The following is a 24273-nucleotide window of genomic DNA, read 5'->3' on the forward strand; positions in this document are numbered from 1 at the left end:
GACTAATCTTCAGCAGATGAGCTCAACCAAAAAAATGTATTTTACTGAACTTGGCAGAAAGTGATTTCAACTAGCATGTCATTCATATACCAACTTTATACTATTCATCATCAAGCTGCTATCAATAGCCTCATGTCTTCTGTTTCATGATCTATTCATTTTCTTGACTCTGTCAGTTTGCCTTTGCCTCTTGGTTGGGTTGTCTGTGAGACTCTTGCTTCATCAGAGCTGTTTCAGTCTGACCCCCTCCCGTCCTGCAGGCTGCTGTGCTGTCCTTCCTTCTTGCTTCATCAGGGCTGTTTCAGTCTGACCCCCTCCCCTCCTGCAGGCTGCTGTGCTGTCCTTCCTGCACAGCAGTCAGCCTTGCTGGCCCCTGCTTACATTTGTGATCTGTGGTCTGGTTCCACAGGGAGGACATCATGGGTATCATGCTGTCATTTGCTAGAAGAATAGTTGATTTCGACAGAGCATTTTCTGTATTCATCACTCTTTGACCTCACTTAAGAAATTGTCCTTGCTGAAGAATAAAAACATGAAGACCCCTCACTTATGCTCTTGAAAATTCTCAAAAAAATGGATACATTAGCCAAGAGAGGCGAAAGTCTCCAACCTTAAAGGGCCACATGGTGCCCTGGTCTTCATTATTGGTTACGCACGACTGTAACAGCAGCTAGCCACTCACTTCATCACCCCTACAGCCAAGCGGTTCTTCCAGTTGACACCTGAGTGATCATTCTAACATATATCGGAAACCACGTCCCTATTTAAAATTTTTGAATGGCTACCCAGTCCTACATTCAAATTCTTTGCATTGAATCCCCTTACAGTTTGGATCCAACCTTCCTGCCAGCCTTGCCTCTCACTATTCAGTAACAGACATTCAGCCCTGTAACTAACCACCCTGTCTACAAAGTTCTCTCATATTTATGCATCTTTTGAAACTCTCTTTCATATTACTGGAACAGCATGCTAGCTTTCAAAATTTATGAACTCAATAATTTTTTCTTTGCCGAAGCTAAATCACCAGTGGATTTTCTGAACAGAATGCTTTCTCACTAGGCAAGAATTAGATTGGAATGAACATATGTCCTCCTGGTCCCAGGGCAGTCCTGTGCATATCTTATTATCCTAGACCCCTGAATGGTTTGACCGATGTTTTCCAAGTATTTTGGTGACTATTTCTATTAAAATTAGCCAGGGTGTATTTGATACACCTCTACTTTCTATTTGTTCTCAGCTAATAGTGTGTAAGCAGACTTGAAAGCAAATAACAAGTAGTGTTGTGTGAGATGTTTGTAGATATGTTCAGAGTAATTATAGTACATGATGCTTAGAAGACATATTCTGATAATCCAGCTCTTTTCCCCAACTTTTTGCTCATTCCATGGTTTACACCTTGCTTTCATGTAGGAAGACCCTTGCAAATAAAGTTAATTGTTCTCAAATATGAATATCTAACCCTTTTCAATCTTGGATGGTAGTGGAAGAGGTTTTTCATTCTGTCAACCAGATAACAATTTTTAAAATCAGTCAGTTGAATCATAGTATTTGGAAATCTACACAAAGATCCCTGGCCATGAACCAACAGAATTAGTAGGCAAGATAAGATACCTTTTCCAAAATAATGTACCAGAGCCAAGCAGATCTGGTATTGAACTATAGTCTGAATGCCTTTGACATAATTCCTCTTGTCATTTATCTTATAGGATAAATTCATACCTATGTTGTTGTATTATTTATTATTTTGAAATAGGGAGCAAGGTAATTTTGAAAAGTACATGCATAATAAAAAGGACAGATTTTATATTCATTTCTTAAGATATCTGCTTCCACAAAGGTGCTGAAGAAGATCAGTCGTGAAGGGTTTGTGAAGAAAAGCACAGGCAGAGATCAAGCAGGGTGACATATATGTTCACATGTCAACTTACTTAGCAGAACTTCACCAATAATTGGATGAGTTAAATTTTACATTAGTGTCATCAGCTGCTTCAAGCAAAAATAAGTTCTATTCATTCCCATGAAAGTTTGTTTTTTAACATTCACTTCATAAAAATCATATTAAAATTTTTGAAAAGTCATTGTGTAAAGATGATGTAAAATATAGTTAAATTTTAACATTTCAAAATTTTTAATTTTATTGTGCCTCTTTATAGTATAGCATATGGTTTTTTGAATATATTTCATGTAGTTGAAATGAATATGAGATTGCCATTGTTTCATTGTTTCTTCAACATCAATGAGTATAATTGAATGGAAACTATTTTAATACACAACTCTTAAAATGGACTGCTTCTATAGACAGGACTAATATAAAAACATTCTGGTAATCTCCAAATCTCAAATTTACATTTCAAAATAGAACTTTTAATTTAGTTTTATTGTCATTGCAGATAAAATCAGGTCCCTGTATAGGTGACTTTGACCATCTTTAACCTAGCATGGTCTTTTAGTTTCTCAATGCTGCTAAAATAGAACTATCGCATGCCTGGATTTAGGGGCGGACTTTTGCCTTTCAGAGCTTAGCTGGCTAGAATTGGCTGGAAGTTAGAGGAGACTTTGTAGGCTCTGGAGGAAAGTCCTTATCGCTCTCTTCTGAGCTTCTGCTCCCAGGCAACTAGACAGTCTTCCGCCGGTACACGTCTTTCCCTCCCTTTGTGCTTACTTGCTTTATCTGCTTCTTTACAGCTCAAAAGGGATCATTTGAACTCATCCTAACCTGGCCTTCTTAACATGATCAAAAAACCCACTATCCCCAGGTGATTTTTAAAATACAAGTACAGGCGTTAGGATTGACACTATACATTTGGTTGGAGCAATAATTCAATCAATAACACATGCCTGTTCCTTACATACACACACACACACACACACACACACGCACACACGCACACATGCACACACACACACATTCTACCTTGCGTGGAACCCACATTTATCTCCACACTTAAGCACAAGACCTGATAAGACTAGAGAGATATTGTCTCTTGTTGAAATATTTTTCCAATACCAAACATACTACCTGACCCATAGTAGGTGCATAGCAATTATTTGGTAACATACATGAATAATTAGGTATTATTTTGCGTAAACAGAGATGACCATTGATGTGTGTGGTTATGACAACACTGACTTTGAGATGTGTTTTGCATCTGATGCATCGCACCTCTTTGTTTCCCTCCTGGATTGATGGGCAATGTCTCGCTGACATCTGCTTTAACCTGACCTCCCATGTCATTAGGTATGTCCTTAGAAAGGTAATGAAATTCTAAAGATGGCCACGTTTTGGAGTAGCTGGCAGTGTAGGGCTAATAATGATGTTGAACATTCTTTATAAAATTGATGGATCTTGTACAAGGCAAGGGCTCAATCAAGGGCAAAATTCTCCAGGGTGAAATCCACCTCTAGGTTACCATCTGCATTTAACATATTTTCTGATTGATTTGACTCTGGATGAGTTTTTCCTTCCAGGTTAAATATTCCCATTACCAATCTTGATTTCCTTATTGATATTGAAGTGCAGAATAGAGTGTCATTTCTTAGTCAATACAAAAAATATAAGGCAATAACAGTGGGAGACAGGAACATAAGGATTTATGCATATCAAAATTGGACTCTGACCTTGTTGAAGTTTCTTTACATAAATCAAAAATTTATAAAACTACTTCTTAGACAGGGTACACAAAGAATACTGAAAATATATTGAGCCAGAAGGATTTATTTCAGAATTGATATATGCTATATATATATATATATATATATATATATTCTCACACACACACATATATATACACACATACACACAAATATATTCATAGAAATAACATATTACCTGATATTAAATCAGGCAAGTAAAATATTATGCCAGTTTTTACAGACGAGTTAACCAAAATTCAGAGAACTGTCCCCAATTGTTCAAGGTCCCTTTATTAATACAACTGGGATTAGAATCTACAGCCTCCAGTAGTTATAACATAAATTTTCACTTTTGAAATCTGTTGAGGTAAGCAACCAAAATAGTCAATATTCTGAATAGATAGGATGCATAAGAATTTAGAATTTTTCATGTACTTTTGATTTTTAAAAACTAGCCTTTTGTTATGGTGTTTAGACACATCAAGGTTTAGTTTGTGGCTGGTACAATAAAACAAACATAGGAATAAAATGAGCCACATACTAAAAATATTTCATAGTGCATATAAAAGTTAAGTTTATACTATGTTGGGTAAGTGTGCAATAGTATCATGGAAAAGTTGTCGAAATTGTGAGAACTACCAGAATGTGGCAGAGAGACACAAAAGGAACATAGGGTGCTGGGACAGTGCAGCGATGCCCTTGCGGACACAGGGTGGCTACAAGTCTCCAATACATAACACTGCAAGGTCTGTACATAGACGGAAGTGAAGTAGAACAAAATACGGGAATCCTGTACCAAATGACATAATAAGTACACTCAGTGTTAATTTATACAAGGTCACTGAGATGATAATTCATACAGTATCTCTGATTTAATCACTTAAAGTATCATCTATCAGTAGTGGAAACCTATACTTACTCTAGTTACAATTGTAAAATAAGTATTAGGTAACATAGACCTTTTAAAGATGTTACACTCTCAATTAGATGGGGGAAAAAGATAAAAAGAGAAGTCTGAAGTATATTTACAGTTCAGAGGAGTTACAACAACCATAAAAATGCAGCTGTATTCTGTAGTACTTAATGTTATTTTATCCCCTGAGATCATCCTCAAGTTATCTGAAATAGAATAAAGGTAATTCAAATGTACTTTACTGGTGTGCTACCACATCACTGGAATCATTTTCTATGTGTATCAAAAGAAATACTTATTAAAAACAAACCATCCACATATACTACCATGTCTAATTTGACTGTTCTTTCATTAAGTCCACAAATATTCATCTGATGAACTGTTAACTACTGTGGACGATTTCTCTCCATTTATATGTTGTTGTTGTTGTTGTTGTTGTTGTCAGGTGCCATTGAGCCCGCTCCCAGTCATAGTGACTCTGTGTAGCAGAACAAAGCACTGCCCAGGGCTGTCCCTCCTCAGAATGGTTCTTCTGCTGTGAGCCCATTGTTGCAGTCACCGAGTCAACCCATGTTGTTAAGAGCCGTCTCTTTCTCCTTGAGTAAGGAAGACGGAAGATGATGAATCCATGTAGTTCAGTTGGGCTTTTGGAGAAGGATATTGAACGTACCAAGGACTGCTAAAAGGACAGACCAGTCTGTCTTGAAAGAAGTACAGCCAGAGTGCACCGTAGAGGCAAGGACGGCATGACCTCATCTTATAGTATTTGGACACATTGTCAGGAGAGACCAGTCCTGGAGAAGGACATCATGCTTGGTAAAGAGGACGGGCATAAGGAAGAGGAAGGCCCTCAATGTGATGGAATGATTCAGTGGTGGCAGCAATGGGCTCAGGCAGAGGAACAGGTGTGAGAGTGGCGGAGGATCGGGTAGTCTCTTTGTTCTATTATTGTACATAGATTCTCTATGGATCTGAACCGACTCAATGGCATCGAACAATACAGTGTTTAACAAGAAACACAATTAACTCAAGATATTTAGATCTTAAAAGAAGGTTTAGTGCATTGTAAATACAGATTCTAAGTAACATTCATGTAAAATTTCCCAACCACACAATAAGCTTTTTCAATACATGTGTCTAAAAGCATTTATACATAATTACATATGGATTAAATCATTTGAAAAAATATGTCAACTCTATGCAATAAGCAGTTAAAAAGTGCATTTTTTTGTTTGTCTTTTTTTCTCATTTGGGGCTATAATAATTATTAATTAAAAAAATGACAGATATGCAAGTTATTTGTGTTAGAATGATAGTAGTTTCATTTGAAAAATATTCATCATCTCAATTTTAATTCTATTTTACTGTAATAATCAAATACAAATACATATTTTGTTAGATATAAAAGCCACCATATAAGATAAAAATTACTGGCATAAAAAATATGTTATAGGAAGGTGCTGGAAGCAAAAAAAACATAGGGTACAAAATGTAAGATTTTATAACTTAGTAAATTTAAATTCTGATTTAATAATGTTGCCTTCTAAGGTTACATTTATTTTCAACAAAACTAATGTTTTTTAAAGATTATTATACAATATAAATGAATTTGCAATGACCTCAATAGAAGTGGAAAGTACAATGTATAAAATTTAATTTTTATTTTGAGTGTTTTATTGACATATAACTCAGATAACATATAATTCAATGGTTTAGATATATTAGAAAAGTATGCAATCATCACCAGCATCAATTTTAGAAAAAAATATCATTTTTATATGTGCTAAATATTAATATTTTTAAAGTGTTACAAGATCTGGAAATTAAAAGATTTGATATATTTGCAAATATTTTGGTCCTATTAAGAGAACCCTAAGATGTACAAGTTAATAGTGGATTGTTAAATAGAAAGGTATCAGGATTGATGAGAAGTTAAAAATGAAAACATAAATTAGGGGGGCATCAAGCAAGGGTCATTAAAATCATGAAGTTTAGTGACGTTACACAGGAAAATGGTATTCAGAAGAGTATAACACTGAGGAGTACCCTGTGAAGCATGTTTGTCCTTGGCCTTGGGTTAAAACATAGTCACAGTAAAAGATACCTACATGATGCAGCAAATGAGTCAGAAAAGATGTATTTTAACCATGCTATCCATATGTGGGGGTACACCCAAAAAACTGGAATTTTTTTCAAAGCAGTATATTTAAATTTTTGTTACAAAACAACCCTGTAACTTCAAAGTACTCTCCATGACGCATCTATTTGGATGGCTGACAGCACCTCCCTCATTTTTGTGTTCACCTCTTCTACATTGTTCAATCACTGTCCTTTCACGTCCCTCTTCATGCGAGGACACAAAAAGAAGTCATGTGGAGCAAGTTCTTGTGCATAAGATGTAGTCTTTAGTTTAGACTCGTGTTCACTTGATGTGCCAGAGAATGACACAATTTCACCGTTCTCACAATGGTTACTAGGTCGGAGACCATTCTTGCAGCCATGTGTCTGTCTCTTACCTCATCCCCTTTTCCCATGCTGCTCTGCTGTACTAAGTATGATGTCCTTTGTCAGGGACTGGTCTCTCTTGACATGTCCAAAGTCCTCAGACAAATCTCAGTATCTTTGCTTCTAAGGAAACTTCTGGCTGTCCTTTGTCCAACACATACTTGTGTGTTCGTTTGGCAGTCCATGGTACTTTCAATATTCTTTGAAACAATCCTTTAAGACCCCAAGATACATTTCTTTCCTTGCCTGGCGGCAAGATCCTGCTTCTTTGAGGAGCACCAAGTACTTGGCATAAGTGATAGAGCGATGGAAATATTTTACAAATCTATAGACCTAGATCGAGGCTAGGTCAAGAAATAAATGGTTTCGTTTTAATACTTTTTAGTTATCTTTGACTTAGAAAAAATAAATTTGTACTTATCGAGATAGATGTGTATTGGAGAAAGACGGGCTTTCTCCTCCCATGGAGTTAGTCTCATAAACCCAGGGTGGCAGGTCTATGAATCACTGTCAATCAGCACCCACTTGATGGGAGCAGGTTTTGATATATGTATGTATCATCTGATTGTGTTACTGCTTGAAGCCGTTCAGCCATAATACTCCATAGATGTTTTAGTCAGTACTTAATTGATAGTGTCCTCAAAATTCCCTCATATTGGTGTTGAGGGTTAAAAAGAAAAATTACAAAACTGTTTGTCAATTCTCTGGTTTGTGTCGTGTGTGTTAGATCAGCAAGCTCCAACAAATTTGGTGGATGATTTAACAGAACTACAGCTATATTAATGCGTTAGTCATCTACATACCTACAAACCTATCACTTTTTAAGAATAGATAGAGGATATATTTACCTGGACCACCACAGTTTAAAACAGGTTGAAGTCTATTCAGTTCTCGTTGTGTATGCTAATTTTTTCCTTTATATTCCCAGCAGCACAATGTCTAATGTATGTTTTATTAGCAAGTGAATGAATGAGTGATTATTAGTCATATGTCTGTAATACAACATTTTGAGGCATAACTTTGTTATGCAATTTAAGGGATAAATTACTCAAATGATTATTCCTACATTTATTAATATAGTTTAATAGTAGCTTAAATGGAAAATATAATAGCTTCAGTCTTGATACTTAATCGGCATATGTTTTACAGAAAGTCTATTTTGTGGTAATTCAAATGATATTTTGTACCATTAGCCTAATTGGAGTTATATAATTTGAGTTAAACCTATTAGTAAATGTGCCATGTACTATATATATAGATACATCACTTTTCTATGTTCTCTTACTATTCTCTTATTCATTAATGTCTGTCTCCTTTAAAACAAATTTTGTTTTGTTTTGATAATTGTAGATTTGTGTGCAGTTGTAAGATAAGACAAAATGAGTTTGTAAATGGATCACCCAGTCCCTCTTATTATTTGGCACAACTATACCAAAATGTCACAACCAGAAAATGTGCATTGATTTGTTCATATTTCACCGTTTTTATATGCACTTTGTGTATTTAGTTCTAAGTAGATTTGTGTTATCACTGTCCTGGTCCAAGTTCAGAATAATGCCACCACAGGAATCTTTGTCTACTCTCCTATAGTCACTGCCCCATATCTCCTTCCATCCACAAATTCTAACTAACAATTTGTTATTCAGCTCATAAATTTGTCATGTGGGAATAAGCCATTTTTAGCCTTTTGAGATTAGCATTTTTCACTTCTCATAATTCCTCTTATATTCATCCAACTTGAGTATATATCAACCATTCCTCTTTTCTTCCTTTTAAAAAATTTAAGTAATGTTCCAGTGTCTGGATTTGCCCTAGTTTAATTATTCACCTGTTGAAAGACTACGGGATTCCTCTTAGTTTTCAAGTTTTATGAATAAGATGGTAAGGGACAGTCATATACTGGTTTTTATTTGAATAAAAGTTCCATTTCTGTGGTATAGTTGTCTGAGAATGTAAGTCATATGTTGTGTACTAAGCACATGTTAAGTTTTGTAATAAATTGACATACACCTATCCAGCAAGGTTCATTCCCACAGAAAAATACATGAGTGATTAAATTGATCATATTATCACTAGCAATTGATGTTATAAATACTAATATCTACTTGTGATTTGATTTTCATATTTCTTATGGCTATTGGTGATTTGAACATGCGCTTATCATCTAATATTCATTACAATGGATTGGCATTGACTCATTTTTTAACCAGCATTTTGTGTCTATGTGTGTGCATGACTTTTTTTTAAGAGCCAAGGGACTTTTAAGTGCTTGATACAAGTATTGGGTGGAATAAGCGTTTGTAAATTGTTTACTCCAGCCTGTAGCTTATATCTTCATTTTCTCCACACCATTTATTTTCTACAGAGCATTTATAACTTTGCGCTAATCCATTATTCATCCCTTATCTGGTGTAGTTGGTGTTGGGCTGCGGTCTACATGGTTGGCAGTTAGAGACCACTAGCAGCTCAGATGGAGAGAGACTTGGTTTTCTATTCCCATCAACAGTCACCGGCTCGGAAACCCACTGGGGTCTCTCTGAGTCTGAGCCATGTCTGAATTGTGGGCAGCGAGTCAACAAGTTAGCACCAAAGTTTATTTAACACACATTTTAAAATTGACCCAAGGTGTTTAAAACTGTGGAAATGATTTTGGAAGTGTTACACCTATATTTATTGTTTCTTCTCCTAGGTTCTGTTGCTACTGCGTGCCGTGACCCAGGTGTTCCCATGAACGGCACTCGGAATGGGGATGGAAGGGAGCCTGGGGACACTGTTGTTTTCCAGTGTGATCCGGGGTATGAACTTCAAGGAGAAGAAAGAATAACCTGCATTCAGGTAGAAAATCGATACTTCTGGCAGCCAAGCCCACCAGTCTGTATAGGTATGAACTACAGAACACTTAATGTTATATAAATATGAAGCAATGATTAAAAAATGTGTCTTGATATTATGAATTCAGAATCATATTCTGGAATAATTCTATATGGGTCTGAGATTCAGAAGTTCAAGAACTTTCTAAAAGTATACAAAATTACAAATGATCAATATTTTTCTCCTGGGTTGAGTAATCATTTAACTGGATTCTTTTTTTTTTTTTAAACATTTTATTAGGGGCTCATACAACTGTTATCCCAATCCATACACACATCAATTGTGTAAAGCGTATTTGTACTTCATTTCTCAAAACATTTTCTCTCCATTTAAACCCCTGACATTAGGTCCTCATTTTTCCCCTCCCTCCCCGCTCCTAATGAGTTTAAAAGTATCAAAAAGTAAAAAATTACACCCCTAGAAAAATCCTGATTACCACTTACCTGCATTTCTTTTACAGGTTAGAAAGTGGATTCTAGCTGTATTTTTAAATTTCTGAATGCGTTTTTAACATATCCTTGGTGACCACAGTATAACTTAAAGGGAACACTGCAAATTTGTGTGGTGCCCATAGATTGTATTCATTAGGTACCTAGTAGGTCATTAGCTAAAGGGCAACAATAACTTAAATGGATTGCTCCACAAAAATCACATCTTTCTGATGAGAGCTTGGACACACATTATCACACAAAAAGTGCCTTTTATGACTTACAAGAATCAGCACGCCCTTTGCCTCCCAGCTCTTTCCTCTATTCCCTTGACTTTCCTCCTGTCCCACGATCATGCTCAGTCCCCACCAGGGTTTCAGCACTTCCTCTTTGTTACATTACCCTTGATCCTGCCCTACCAGGCCTCCCACACCCTCCTCACCACCAATTTGGATCACTTGTTGTTGCCTTGTCCCTGGGTTTATTAACACCACTTCCTTTCCCCACCCCCTCCCCTTCTCCCATGTCCCCTTGGAACTGTCAGTCCCCTTGTTTTCTCCTCGAGATTGCTCATCCAGCCTCTTATTTAGACAGACCTGCGGAGATAGTAACCTGCACAAAAACAAGACAGAGCAAAACCAAGCAACAATATACAACAAAACAACACCAACAATCCAATGACAACAAAACAAAACAAAACACAACAAGAAAGAAAAGCTTGTAGTTAGTTCAAGGACTGTTTGTTGGCCTTTAGGAGTGTTTTCCAGTCCAGTCTGTTGGGGCACCACGCCCTGGCCCCAAAGTCCACCTTCAGCATTCCCTGGGGACCCTGCCGTTCCATTCTCTTGCTGTTCTGTTGCACCCCTTAGTGTTTTGCTTCAGTGTGGCAGGATCAGATCGGGTGCAATTCCCACACTGTCTCCTGTGTTGTCCCCTGTAGGGCTATGGGTCAGTGAGGCGTCATGTCTCATAGTGGGGCTGGCCATGTGGTCCTCTCTGTGGACTGGCTGCATTGTCCTCAAGGTTTGGTGGGCCATGATGTGCTCCACTCTCTCCTCCTCCCCCTTCATCTGCACCCGTGTGTTCCAATCAGATATGTCCCTCTCCCAGAGCTGCAGATTCAATGCCATCTTTTGAAATAAATTCGTCTGGGGGGAGGGGCAGGTGTCCACTTAGTATGTGGGCTGGACCCCAGACCTCTCCACTGGTTCCCTACTCCACGCCGGCATGTTGCATTCACATCTTGGAGTACTGGTTTGAAGTCTGGTCCCTCTTTCCCTGTGGAGATATAAACAATACCCTCCCGTTGGCTAGGTTAGTGCCCTGTGCCCCCACTACCCATTTCTTTTTTATTATTATTATTTTTTTCTTTTTCCATTCCCTACCTCCTTTTTAGTTGTCTACCATGTGTATCCCTATATTTGATCTGGTCCCTGCCATATTACCTGGTCCTCTACCCAGGGATGTTTGTATACTGTAGCTTTTTCCTTATGCCCCTTTTGCATTATTTTTTAAAAGCTTACCTAAGTGGGCTCATGTTGTACTTGATCTGAATTCTACCTTGCAAGTCTGGCTAGACCAGAGGATGTACACTGGTACAGATAGGAATTGGAAACACAGGGAATCCAGGGTGAATGATCCCGTCAGGACCAGTGTTGTGAGTGGCGATACTGAGAAAGTAGAGAGAGGGTGGGTTGGAAAGGGGGATCTGATTACAAGGATCTACAATTGACCTCCTCCCTGGGGGACAGACAACAGAAAAGTGGGTGACAGGAGATGTCGGACAGGGAAAGATATGACAAAATAATAATTTATAAATTATCAAGGGTTCATGAGGGAAGGGGGAGTGTGGAGGGAGGGGGGCAAATGAGGAGCTGATGCCAGGGGCTTAAGGGGAGAGCAAATGTTTTGAGAATGATGAGGGCAATGGATGTACAAATGTGCATTACACAATTGATGTCTGCATGGATTGTGATAAGAGTTCTATGAGCCCCTAATAAAATGATTAAAAAAAAAAAGGAACCTTAACAACAACAAAAAGAATCAGCATACGATCAGAAAAGTTTTACAATGAACACACTCCTTTGTTCCTAGGGCCAGTTTAAATGGTGCCATCTTTGGGGTGCTCTCTTCATGAACAGGAGGGTCCACTTGGTTGGACTTTAATTAAGCTTAATTATCCCATCTGTGCTTTGAAGCTGTTCAGCTCTTTCCCTCCAAATGGGGACCTGAGTCTGTTGTTAGTCTGGAAGTCCCACTAACACCTGTTCTCTTCGGATGATCCTGCTGGCGTCTGAAATACCAGGGCCATAGCGTCCAGTATCGCAGCAACACACAAGCCAAAAACAGTCCAACAAGCTGAGACAACGGGCTCACACATCGGAACAGTGGTAAAGATGGAGCAGGATCAGGCAACGTTTCTGTTGTGCAGAGGGTTGCTATGGGTTGAAACTGACTCGGTGGCTTCTAACAACAAAACACAGGTGCTTCACCTGGACCATCATTGAGGAGACAAAGAAATTTTCCTGTCCCAGCTCTTTCATACTCACTGAATATTTTTAATCTTGCTATGTCAGCCCCCATGCACCCCTGACTTTCTGTGGAAGGAGAGCTAGTTAGCTAGAATTTGAATATTTTTTAACTTGTCAACAAGCATCAATCCCCAGTGATTTATTGTGTTGATTTGTTCTAAGGCCTAAAGATACCAGCAGGGAGCAAAACAAAAATTCTGTTGCTTTTCTCTTGATGTTAACTCATAGTGACCTTACAGTTTCCCTTCCTTGTTTCCCAGGCTGGACATTGTATAGAAGCAGCTGCCAGAGGGGCGGGTGGGTTCTAAGTGTTGGCCTTAGACGTAGCAGAGGAGTCTGCTGCATCACCAGGGCCGCAGCGAGATGAATAGAGAGTGCATAACTGTCTGGCTGGGCTGAAGGATTTACTCCTCAGAGGAGGCTTGGCAACCCTGTCTCTGGAATTGTTATTTTTCTAAGAAAGGAAATATGACCAGGCCCAATATTAAAATTTCATGCCATTGACTGTCCACCCAATTCACCTAGTCTAAAAACGTAATCTTTTTCATTAAATTTTGGTGATATACGGAGTTGTGGCAGCATGATTCTACATTTACCTTTGTCTCTGTTCTGTTCTTGAGTCCAGAGTCAGACTCTGAAAACTTAAAGAAGGTTTTATGTTGGTTGAAAAATAATTCTAGAGATCCATAACAATTTCAGGATAAAATCAGTGAGAAAAGCTATTATAGTCAAGAGGATATCCCTTCCTAAAACCAGAATTTTTTCCCCCCAAAGCTATTAATTTAAACTTTTTTATAAAACAACCATGTCACCTCCAAAGTACTCTCCATTACAGTTAAGACATTTGTCAAATCTGGGATTCCATTCTTGGAAACATTTTTCAAACTCATCTGTTTGGATGGCTGACTGCACCTCCCTCATATTTTTCTTCACTTCTTCTATGTCCTCAAATTGCTGTCCTTTTATGTCCCTCTTCCTTCATGGAAATAAAAAGAAGTAGCACAGAGCAAGGTCAGGTGAGTCAGGTGCGAGGGGCAAGAGAGGTATAATGTTTTTAGCCACAAACTAGCACACTTAAGTGGCTGCCTGAGCAGATGCATTGTCGTTGTGGAAAACCCAGTCCCCCATCTGCCACAAATTAGGCCTTTTTTGTCAACACTGGTACACAATCTTTTCAGAACCTCTAAATAGAAAACTTTATTAACAGTCTAACCTGGTGGAACTAACTCCAAATGCACCATGAGTTGATCTTTTCATCTGTTTGGGAAGTTGATGGACATGCAGATGAAGTTTGCTGCTGTTCTCTTAAATTGGCCATCACAAAAAATGAGGTTTGAGTGAAACTGCTTTAAGGAAAAAAGTCACTATGACCAGAGAGAACCTTCCTAGGCAACACCGCTGGGTGCACTAACTCAGAGTGAGTTTCTTGATGCTCGCCCAGCAAACTTTGTTTCCATTTTTTTTGGGGGGGGGGGGGGGGGGTGGATTACTCACTCATATATATAAGGTTATATATATATATAACCTTAGATCTGAATATAAGATGATTAAAAGTTAAGTAACTTTAGATCTACCCTTTTTCTTCAGTTGTTTCTGTATTGGGGTCATGTTGAGTTCACGGTAGGTTTTGACCAGGTTGTGTTCGCTCCACTCTGTTTCATTGATTTACATGTTCTCTCTCATATCACGTTATAAGCCACTTAAAATAAGATGTCTATATCTTGTTCAATAGAGTATTACTTATGGCATTCAACGCATGCAAATATAGCTTGATTTAGAAAAAAAAATTGTTTGGTTTGCATATTCTTAATTGTACATTCTAAATATAGTTTCTAGTAATTTTTTTTTTGGGAGAATTACAAAAGTCTAAGAAGCCCTGGTGTCACTGTAAGATAAGCACCGGTCTGCTGATCACAAGATGGAATATTAGGCTTTCTGCTCCAATAAGGATTTACAATCCCATAAAGAGCTACAAAGGCTTGGAAATCCTGTCATCGTCCCTGCGCTTTGGATGGGGCTCAATGGCAGGAGGCAGGGTTATGGGACGACGGCCTCAGTCTGAAGCAAAGAGACCTACATTCTCAATCATTCAGGATGAATTGTACCCCTTCCTTGTAAGTTCTCGTGCCATTGCTGCAAACTCAAATCCTTGTCATTCAGTGTGCCCTAGACATGGGTCTAAGTACTAGTGACTTAGCAATGAAACAAGACAAAGAGCTCTCCTCTTTGAACCTTAGCTTTTGGTTAAGCAAAAGCTAAAAATCACAAATTTTACATCCACTTTTCTATTTTATATGCTGAGTTTTAAAAGTAAGTTCATGTACCAAACCAAACAAACAAACAAAAAAATCTACAATCCACGCGAACTGAGAAGACAGTCAATTTCAGGCCTTATCTGTAGAAAAAATGGCAAATGACAGGAGTAAGAGTATTAAAAAGAATTAAAGCATAAATAAAACTTTTAAGACGTAGCTATATTCCAACATACCCACATCTCCTGTTACAATTTCTTATTTTCTAATTATATGTGTGTTGATGTGAACGCACCTCTGCCAGTCTCTGAATTCTCAAACATTGCTTAATTTACATTTACTATAATTGGACTGATAATAGGAAGGGAAATATAATGTTTAGAAACATTTTTAAAACAAAATAAGTTCAAGATATTAAAATCTCATTTATTTGTTTATTACTTATTTAACCAGAAATATTTCAGTTAAATTATAAGATCATATCTCTAAATTTTGACATGTGACTGCACATTCGTTAAAGAGAATTTGGTGTGAAGAGTTAATGATACTATGACACCGGAGGCTACCTACCTATATTACTTTTGGCTTTAATTCGAATCTTAGACTTACAGCTGTATAGTGTTGTCATTAGAATTAACAGAGGACAAGATATGTCAAATGCCTTTGTATTAAACATCTTAAATGTTTGAATACTTTCAATTGAAATTCTAGAAAAAAAACCTAAAATGTAAAATGCAAACAAAGCTTTGTAAGATCCAGTCACGTTGTAAAATCTATGTGTCGAGAAGAATATGCTTTAGCTAGCAATTCCTAAATCTTTAAAACCACCACCAACAAAACTCTTATTTCATTTGAGCAGGTTGTAGAAAGATTTTGTTGTATGGATTATGGTACTGTTTATTATTTTTCTGGTAGGAAAAAGATAGCTTGAGGAGGAGATATGCATTACAGCTTCACTGAGGAAGATAATAACCTAAAAAAAAAAACCCTGAAAAATTGCTCAGACTGCAGAAAGCTTGACCCTTGAAGCTGATAAGGAAGAACCCCATGATTGGCAATACCAAGCCAAAGATTAAACTCCGAACTTTTTAGAAACTCCATAAGTCTATGTCTCAGACCTGGGAGCATGAGACATTTTGCTTGCGTGTAGTACTCCTGAGCCTTATTACAAGTACCAAACAGAGGAACATCGTGTTTAAGAGAAGTTAATAGAATTCATTTCCAACACAATTGACAGTGTGAAGATTACTTTGACATTGCCAGAGGGAAGGTAGCAAATTCAGTATAAAGGTAAATAACAGAGACATTAGTGTGGGTGGGCTGCTAAGAAAGACAGTAGACAACAGTACAATTGTATTGGGAGGGAAATTAAAAACATTGTAAAATAGTTGTCAGTAGTAGATTATCCATGCAGCTGCCTCTTGAGAATCTACTTGCAGATCAAATCATTAATGCCAGAATTTCATGAAACTGAATTGAATATTTAATCCATGAATCTATTTGAGTTAAGAGAAACTCCTTTCAGGTATTTCATGATTAGAAAAGTGAAAAGAAAAATGCGTTCCTAATGTCCTTTAAAGTTTAATATATTTAAACAAAGAGAATTTTCTTTACTCAGGAGTGTTGTTTGGGATACACAAATGTCAGCATGTCTCACCGGCTTTAGTAGATTTTCAAAATCAAATGTGGCATTGAAATATATTAAGATAATCAAGATAAATAATTTAATAAAGAAAATCAATAAATAATTTTAGAGACTCATACCCAAATAATAGTATGGTATGGAATGTATTCTCCAAAAGACTTTAAAATAGATATCACAGATTTTTATATATCTATGGCAACATGAAACAAGGAGCTCTGGGACAGTAGTCACAGATTGGGCTGCAAACTGCAAGGTCAATGGTGTGAAACCTCAGCCACTTCTGGGAGAAAGATGAGAAGATGAGGCTGTTTGCTGCCATAAAGATTGATAGTCTTCAAAACCCCAAGAGATAGTTCTATTGTATCCTATCAGAATGTACTCCCAAGCAGTGGTTTTGCTTCCTGTGGCGTTGTGGGTTAGGAGCTGGACTTCTAGCTGCCAGGTCATGATTCAAACCCACCAGCCGCACCATGGGGAAAGATGGATTTGGATATTCCAGACACCGTTATCAGAAGTACTAGGAGTCAGGCCCATGCAGTGTCAGAGAAGTGGGGAATTGTAATATATGATTTCTTTGTATTAACTTACATATGTATAGGGCTGTAATTTTCCACAAAATTTCTACAAAATAAATATTTTCTAAAAAATAACCTAAGTAAAGCAACTAAATATCTCCAACATAATTGGAGTGGAAGGCATTTTCTGAGAAGAACTAAAGCTACGTAGCAGAAAAGCGGAAAATAGTGGACCTACATGATTTCGATGGCAACATAACCAAATTATGGTGTATTTTGCACATCTGAACACAGGAAACAGAACCAGCTCTTCTAAACAAAACAAACGGTTTAATGCTGTCAGAAGAAGCTGGTTTGCCTTGTAGTTGATGCATAAAGTATTTTTGAGAAAACTGTGCTTTCAGCCTGGAAGCAAGAGCAGAAGGCTGAAGTGCTTATTTGCTGGTTACGTGTAGGAGATGGCATGAGATCATCAGATGATCAATCTCTCATGTGCATATGTATGTATGTATGCATGCATGCATGTGCGTAGGAGTACATCCCCTACTTCCTCATGCCAGCAGCAGAGACCTCTATATCTTAATTTAATTTTTTTCCTCATGCTGCTGACTCTGTAATAAATTATTTTCTGGACAGTAACTTACAAAGCAGACTTCAACAATAGTCCCCTGAACAAGAATCTGCTCTCCAAATTTAACGGAATTAAAAAAAAAATCTTTGTTTAGGTTAGCAATAAATATCATAACTGCCTATTTTCTTTCACAATAAGTATTTTTATTGTAAAGTGCTTTAAGTCCTTAGATAACTATCCATTCTCTCTCATTAACTTGTATCAAAATCTTTCTCCATGAATTTAGTAAAATGTTTCAGAGAAAGACATGAAAATGAGAAATAACATATCCTATTGTTACACTTATTACTAGTGGCCTCATTTTTGCTTTATTTATTTATTTATTTTTGTGAAGAAAAAATTCTAGCCCCCACCCACCATGCCAAAACTTTCGAGAAAGCGTCTTTACCTATATTTCCCATAACTATACATGAAATAAAATAATACTAAAAATGAAGAGAAAATGTTTGCTTTTTTCTTTGGGAACTAGTAAAACAGATAAAATCTTCCTTGAGATACTGCACAGTATGCAAATATCTGAAAGAGTCATGGCTGCCCTGTCCAGTAAGTGTGGCAACCCCAAGATCCAAACTCATTGGCCGCTCTGCCACCTGAGGCTGTCTGGCTCCTGTAAAGACACAGAGCCTCAGTCAGATACAGGGCTGCTGAGCTGAGATCCTCCATGACAATGAGTTTGGTTGGATCCAAGTATCCAGGATCATAAGACATTGGGCTTTACAAAACCTCACAAATGCTAATAGCTACTGAATTTTATTCATAACTTAAGTTTGTTTGCTTGCTTCACTTACAGCACCTTGTGGAGGCAATTTAACAGGATCTTCGGGCTTTATTCTCTCGCCAAATTTTCCTCATCCTTATCCCCATAGCAGGGACTGTGACTGGATGATCACCGTCAATTCAGACTATGTTATCTCCTTAGCATTTATCAGGTAAGTTCAAATATATAACCTTTGGCAAAAAATCTTTGTAAATAATTTTATACTAGCATTTGCAGTAGATCAAAAAATGCATAAAACTTTTAATTTGAAAAAGAACCTTTAATTTCTATGCATGGTTTTAATTTTCACAAATCTCAATACTATTGTGATGCAATTTTGAGGTGGTTAACAGTTTATCTAGTCTTAACTAGTAGGATTGATGACAAAGCAGATCTCATGGGCAGTAATTGAGCTAGCCCAGAAGATTCCAGCAGAGGGAAAACATGTTAAAAAGCATCAGAGGTTTATTGACTCTCATGAAGGCTATTAGCTTTATAATCTTTCCCTACTCCCTGCCCTTACCATCACTGCTTCAAAATTTAGTTTTTTCCCAAACTTCAATATTAAAGGTCAGACTTTCCTAGTTTTTTCCTCCTACGTGTGTACAACCACAAATCTTTCTGCAACATCTATAAATCTCTAGCTGTGGCACCAGCATTGGGGTTAGAAGACCCACACCTGAAGCTCCTTTCCTTTTTGGTGGTCTCAGTAGGTTAAACTGAAAAAGAATTTGCTTGATTATCAGGGTAACCAGCCCCTAACAATATATCATGGGTCCCTAGGTGGAATTATACAGTTATACTATATAATATATAAAGATTATAGTAAAGTTATAGAGAATAGGAGAGCTGAGAGAAGATAAAATGAAGGGTCAGACACATTTCAGGGTAGCCGTGCTCACACTCAACCCCTCTTGATGGCCCATGTGGAGGTGAGAGGAGGAGAGATTTATTTCTAACCCAGACTTATATATCTTTGGGGGTGCGCGCGCGTGTGTGTGTGTGTGTGTGTGTGTGTGTGTGTGTGTGTGTGCAAACCCCCTGATTAAAGGTAATGACCTATGTGTCACAGGAAGGGGTTGTACTATAGGCACTACAGCAATAGGAGGATGATCTACAGGAAGAGGAGGGATTAAAGGTCAACATGTGACAAGATGGGCGGATCCTAGATTCATGATGGCAGTCTAACCTTGATTGTCCTTGAGCTGGTGGTTTGACTTATTCTGAGCTTCCAGGGAAAGCAAAATCCACTGTCCTTAACAGCAAGGAGTGAGCTCCACCAGTGGTGGGATAAACAGTAGCATCCGTTGCTCTGAAGGTTTGAATGCCTTTAGGGCAGTGGGTCTCAAGCTTCCTAATGCCAAGACCCTTTAATTCAGTTCCTCATGTTGTGGTGACCCCCAAACCATAAAATTATTTTCGTTGCTACTTCATAACTGTAATTTTCCTGTGAAAGGAGGATCATTGGACCCCCAAAGGGGTCATGACCTGCAGATTGAGAACCACTGCTTTATCGAGAATGGCTCCATGCATCTGACCTCCCACCATGTACCGGCAAGCAGCTTCTTAGATTTGGTATATATTTGGGGGACACAAACTAGGGAAAAGCCTTTTTGTATCCCACATTTGGTCATTTCTGTGTGATGTACCAGCAAAACTGGTGCCATTATAGAATTTTATGTGGTTACCCAATGTTTACATACAAGTAATTTGTGTAGCCGTGTAATGTTTAAGGTTAATTTACTGCAGTAATTGTGGTACAGCTTTCTTTGTGGGAAAAGAGGGCACTTTAGTTTGAGTCCTAACTCTGACACTTCCATTTGTGTAAATCGATAAATTATTTATTTGAATGAGTTTCTGCTTCTTCACAAGATGCCAATTCATGCTATCACCAAAATCTAACCTAATTCATTCTGTAAGGATTACAGTGGGACAGTTGAGTATCCCAACACAAACAGTTTCTAAATAGAGATTATCTTCATTTGGAATAATCAGATCACAGCCAGTAGGAGCACGTGGTGTGCTCTTTTTGCCAAAGGTGTGCGCAAGCTCCTGGCTTAGTACACAAACAAAACAAAACAAAAGAAAGGATTAGCAATTGCTATGCACTATTTGCACCATAAGAAAGCTCTGCTAAACAATACAAAGAAAAAATATCTAAATGCATAAAAATTTGACAAAAAAAGAAAATACATGGAATTTTTTTCATTTTGTTTAGGTACTACCAGTTGGAAGTAATGACCTGATAATAATTATGTTAGCCATAGACTAGTCTCCTGCTGCAAGAGAATTCTTCATTTAGCATTCAGTCTTCACGACAGCTTCTTTTAGGGCTTTCATGTACTCACTGAGAAAATGAAAATAGCAATTCCTTCCTATACTAGAGGATTATTGGCCAGAGCAAGTGAATATTTTTGAAAGTGTATTTATATTTTATATAATATACCGGTTGAGTTTTACTGACCCAAATGAGCCCAAATGTTTTTATGCTAATGTATACTAGGTAATATAGAGGCAGATTAATTATATAGTTTCTGCCTTCTAAAAATGTGCATTCTATAATCACTGTAGGAAAATTCTCAAACCTTTGAAGGTTATTTAGACACGTTATGCAAATTTTGGAGTACTTAAAATATTTGTGGCATTTACATATGAAAATGCTCTTATTCACACTCTATCTAATTTGAACAAACAGTGTAGTGATTTGATTTCTCATTCATTACATTCTAAGAAACAAAGTAGAGAAAAATATGCACGTAAAATTTCAGGAGAAAGAATACCTAATACAATATGGAGTGCTTTATTTGGCTAATTTAAATGAAAATTTTATAGTTCAACTTTGCTTTGAAGTCTGATATTTAGAATTGAACTTTAAAATAGCAAAAATGCAGATAAAATGTGAAGGGTCAAAATAAACAGTATCATTGCTATAGAAAAATTATTGTATTTTTATGATCAAAATTATTTTTTAATACATATTTCCCACACTTTACTAATACAGACTCATTTGTGCAAGGGTATGTAGCATGGATATGTTCGTGCCTAAAAGGGGTGGACGGCAGAGTGGAAAGGCTAGTTTGCAGCAGGATCTGCGCTCTTCTCACTAGCTACGCTCCTGTCTTTACAATTATTTGTATTCCCTGCAGACGAAATGACAGTGGCTGACAGAAAAAATATCAATATGTATGAAACGTTCTTTTTGCATGGCTGACTTGGTGTTGATATTTACTGTGCTATTGTCTAATGACTTTTCAAATGAGCTTGTTTTATAAAATAAGTTGTGTTGTTATTTTTTAAAATATTGATTAGTAGGCTTAAAACCTGCATGATAATCATCATTCTTATTTCCTTTGGTCTCTCTTTCTTTTTTTATGTCTCCAGTTTTAGCATAGAGCCAAACTATGACTTCCTCTATATTTATGATGGGCCAGACAGTAATAGCCCACTGATTGGGAGTTTTCAAGACAGCAAACTACCGGAGAGAATAGAAAGCAGTTCAAATACCATGCATCTGGCTTTTCGGAGTGATGGATCTGTTAGTTACACTGGATTTCACTTAGAATATAAAGGTAAATGAGAACATCTGATTAATGGAATGATGCATATTATGAATATTTTCTATTTATATTGGCTATTATTTGTGCATTTGTGAAATGAAGATTGCCTGCACTTTATCTTATGAAAAGATGCTCACTGTAGACTTTTCTTCTGAGTGAGAAGGAAAATAACATTTCCTTAATTACTACCAGGCAAATTAATTATCTGTGAAGATACTGCAGCAATTGACCTTAAAATATTTTAAAAGCAAACAAAAAATCTCATTTTTTTCGAGCTAAAGATTCATCCACGTCTATATTCAGAGATTCTAGTTGGTCACGGAGAGAGCAAAGTAGGAGTGGAATGGCACTTCAGAACATGGCTTCAGATATTTAAATGACTCCGTACTCAGAATCAGAAAACAAACTGTAGCGTAAGGTTAAGTATAATGCTTTACAATGTTTCTGCAGGTATTTCAGTGATTCAAACTTAAAACGCTTGTGAATGTTTATAAAGTGTTTCTGCTGATGGATTTGTAGGCTCTTTCTGTTATTAATGACTAGAAAAGATTGGTATCAAATAAGCGTTACTTTATATGCCCTCTTAAGCGTATCTGTTAGAGTCAAAAATGTGTTTAAAACTGGGTGTAGGCTTAATAGAAAGGAGTATATGCCTCATCATTCTAACTGCATAATGCCAAATTACCCTTCGGAAAACTGTACCAATTTATATCACAAACTGGGGTTGGGAGTTTAAAAAATTCCAAGTTTTAAAAACTCTGACTATGACAGACTTCAAAGTTTTCAGGCTTCTAGATGTTAAATGGGATTTCATTGCCATTTGTGTGCCCTTTTCCACATTACTATTACATTGAGCATTTTTTCTTATTCTTTATTTTATGAGCTCTTGTGTTTGTTAGACATTTATTTCTTTCACTGCACATTTTTCAAATGATTTGCTTATTTCCTCTCCTATTTCAGGTAATTTAATTCTTTAGGTATTATGGATATTATTCTCTTATGTATTATCTATGTTGTAGTAGATACCTACCCCCATATTTAGAAAATGATTTTACTTTATTTATGGATTCTATAAATAAAAGTGTTAAAAATCAGTATCATAATATTTAGTCTTTCCTATCTTCACGGTCAGTTCTTTTTGTATCTTGTTTCAAAAGGCCTTCTTTTTTCAATCCAGGCCAAGGTGGTTTCTTTTAAAATATATTTTTGCTTAATAAATATTTCTATTTTTTTAAATTTTTTACATTTTTTAATCATTTTATTAGGGGCTCATACAACTCTTATCACAACCCATCCATCCATCCATTGTGTCGAGCACATTTGTTGCCATCATCATTCTCAAAACATTTTCTTTCTACTTGAGCCCTTGCTATCAGCTCCTTAGTTTCATCCCCTCCCTCCCCCAACTTCCTTCCCTCAGGAACCTTTGATTATTTATAATTTTTTTTTTCATGTCTTACACTGTCCAATGTCACCCTTCACCCAATTTTCTGTTGTCTGTCCCCCAGGGAGGGGGTTATATGTAGATCATTGTGTTTGATTCTCCCTCCCCCTACCCCCCCACCCCTTCCCCTTCTCCTCCTAGTATCTGTACTCTCATTGTTGGTCCTGAGGGATTTATCAGTCTTGGATTGTGTTTCTAGCTCTGATCTGCACCAGTGTACATCCTCTGGTCTACCTAGATTTGTAAGGTAGAATTGGGATCATGATAGTGGGGGGGAGGGCAGGCAGGAAGTATTTAGGAACTAGAGGAAAGTTGTATGTTTCATCGGTGCTATACTGCTCCCTGACTGGCTCATCTCCTCCCCGCAGCCCTTCTGTAAGGGGATGTCCAGTTGCCTACAGATGGGCTTTGGGTCCCCATTCTGCACTCCCCCTCATTCACAATGATATGATTTTTTTGTTCTTTGAAGCCTGATACCTGATTCTATCAACACCTTGCGGTCACACAGGCTGGTGTGCTTCTTCCATGTGGGCTTTGTTGCTTCTGAGCTAGATGGACACTTGTTTACCTTCAAGCCTTTAAGACCCCAGA

At 37.3% G+C, this 24273-nt stretch overlaps 1 protein-coding gene across 2 annotated transcripts in view; it reads left to right on the top strand.

Moving 5' to 3' along the window:
• CSMD3 (CUB and Sushi multiple domains 3) overlaps positions 1-24273 on the top strand; it is a 1328144-nt gene that overhangs the window by 1004347 nt on the left and 299524 nt on the right. For both annotated transcript variants that reach the window (XM_045286022.1, XM_030887469.2), the window contains 3 exons: positions 9741-9932; positions 18715-18853; positions 22063-22250. In XM_045286022.1, the coding sequence (XP_045141957.1) occupies positions 9741-9932; positions 18715-18853; positions 22063-22250 (519 nt within the window). The remainder of the gene's footprint in view (positions 1-9740; positions 9933-18714; positions 18854-22062; positions 22251-24273) is intronic.

The sequence above is a fragment of the Echinops telfairi genome, unplaced genomic scaffold, assembly GCF_000313985.2.
Source record: "Echinops telfairi isolate 266 unplaced genomic scaffold, ASM31398v2 ScPeMD7_1;HRSCAF=3_0, whole genome shotgun sequence".
Taxonomy (NCBI): domain Eukaryota; kingdom Metazoa; phylum Chordata; class Mammalia; order Afrosoricida; family Tenrecidae; genus Echinops; species Echinops telfairi.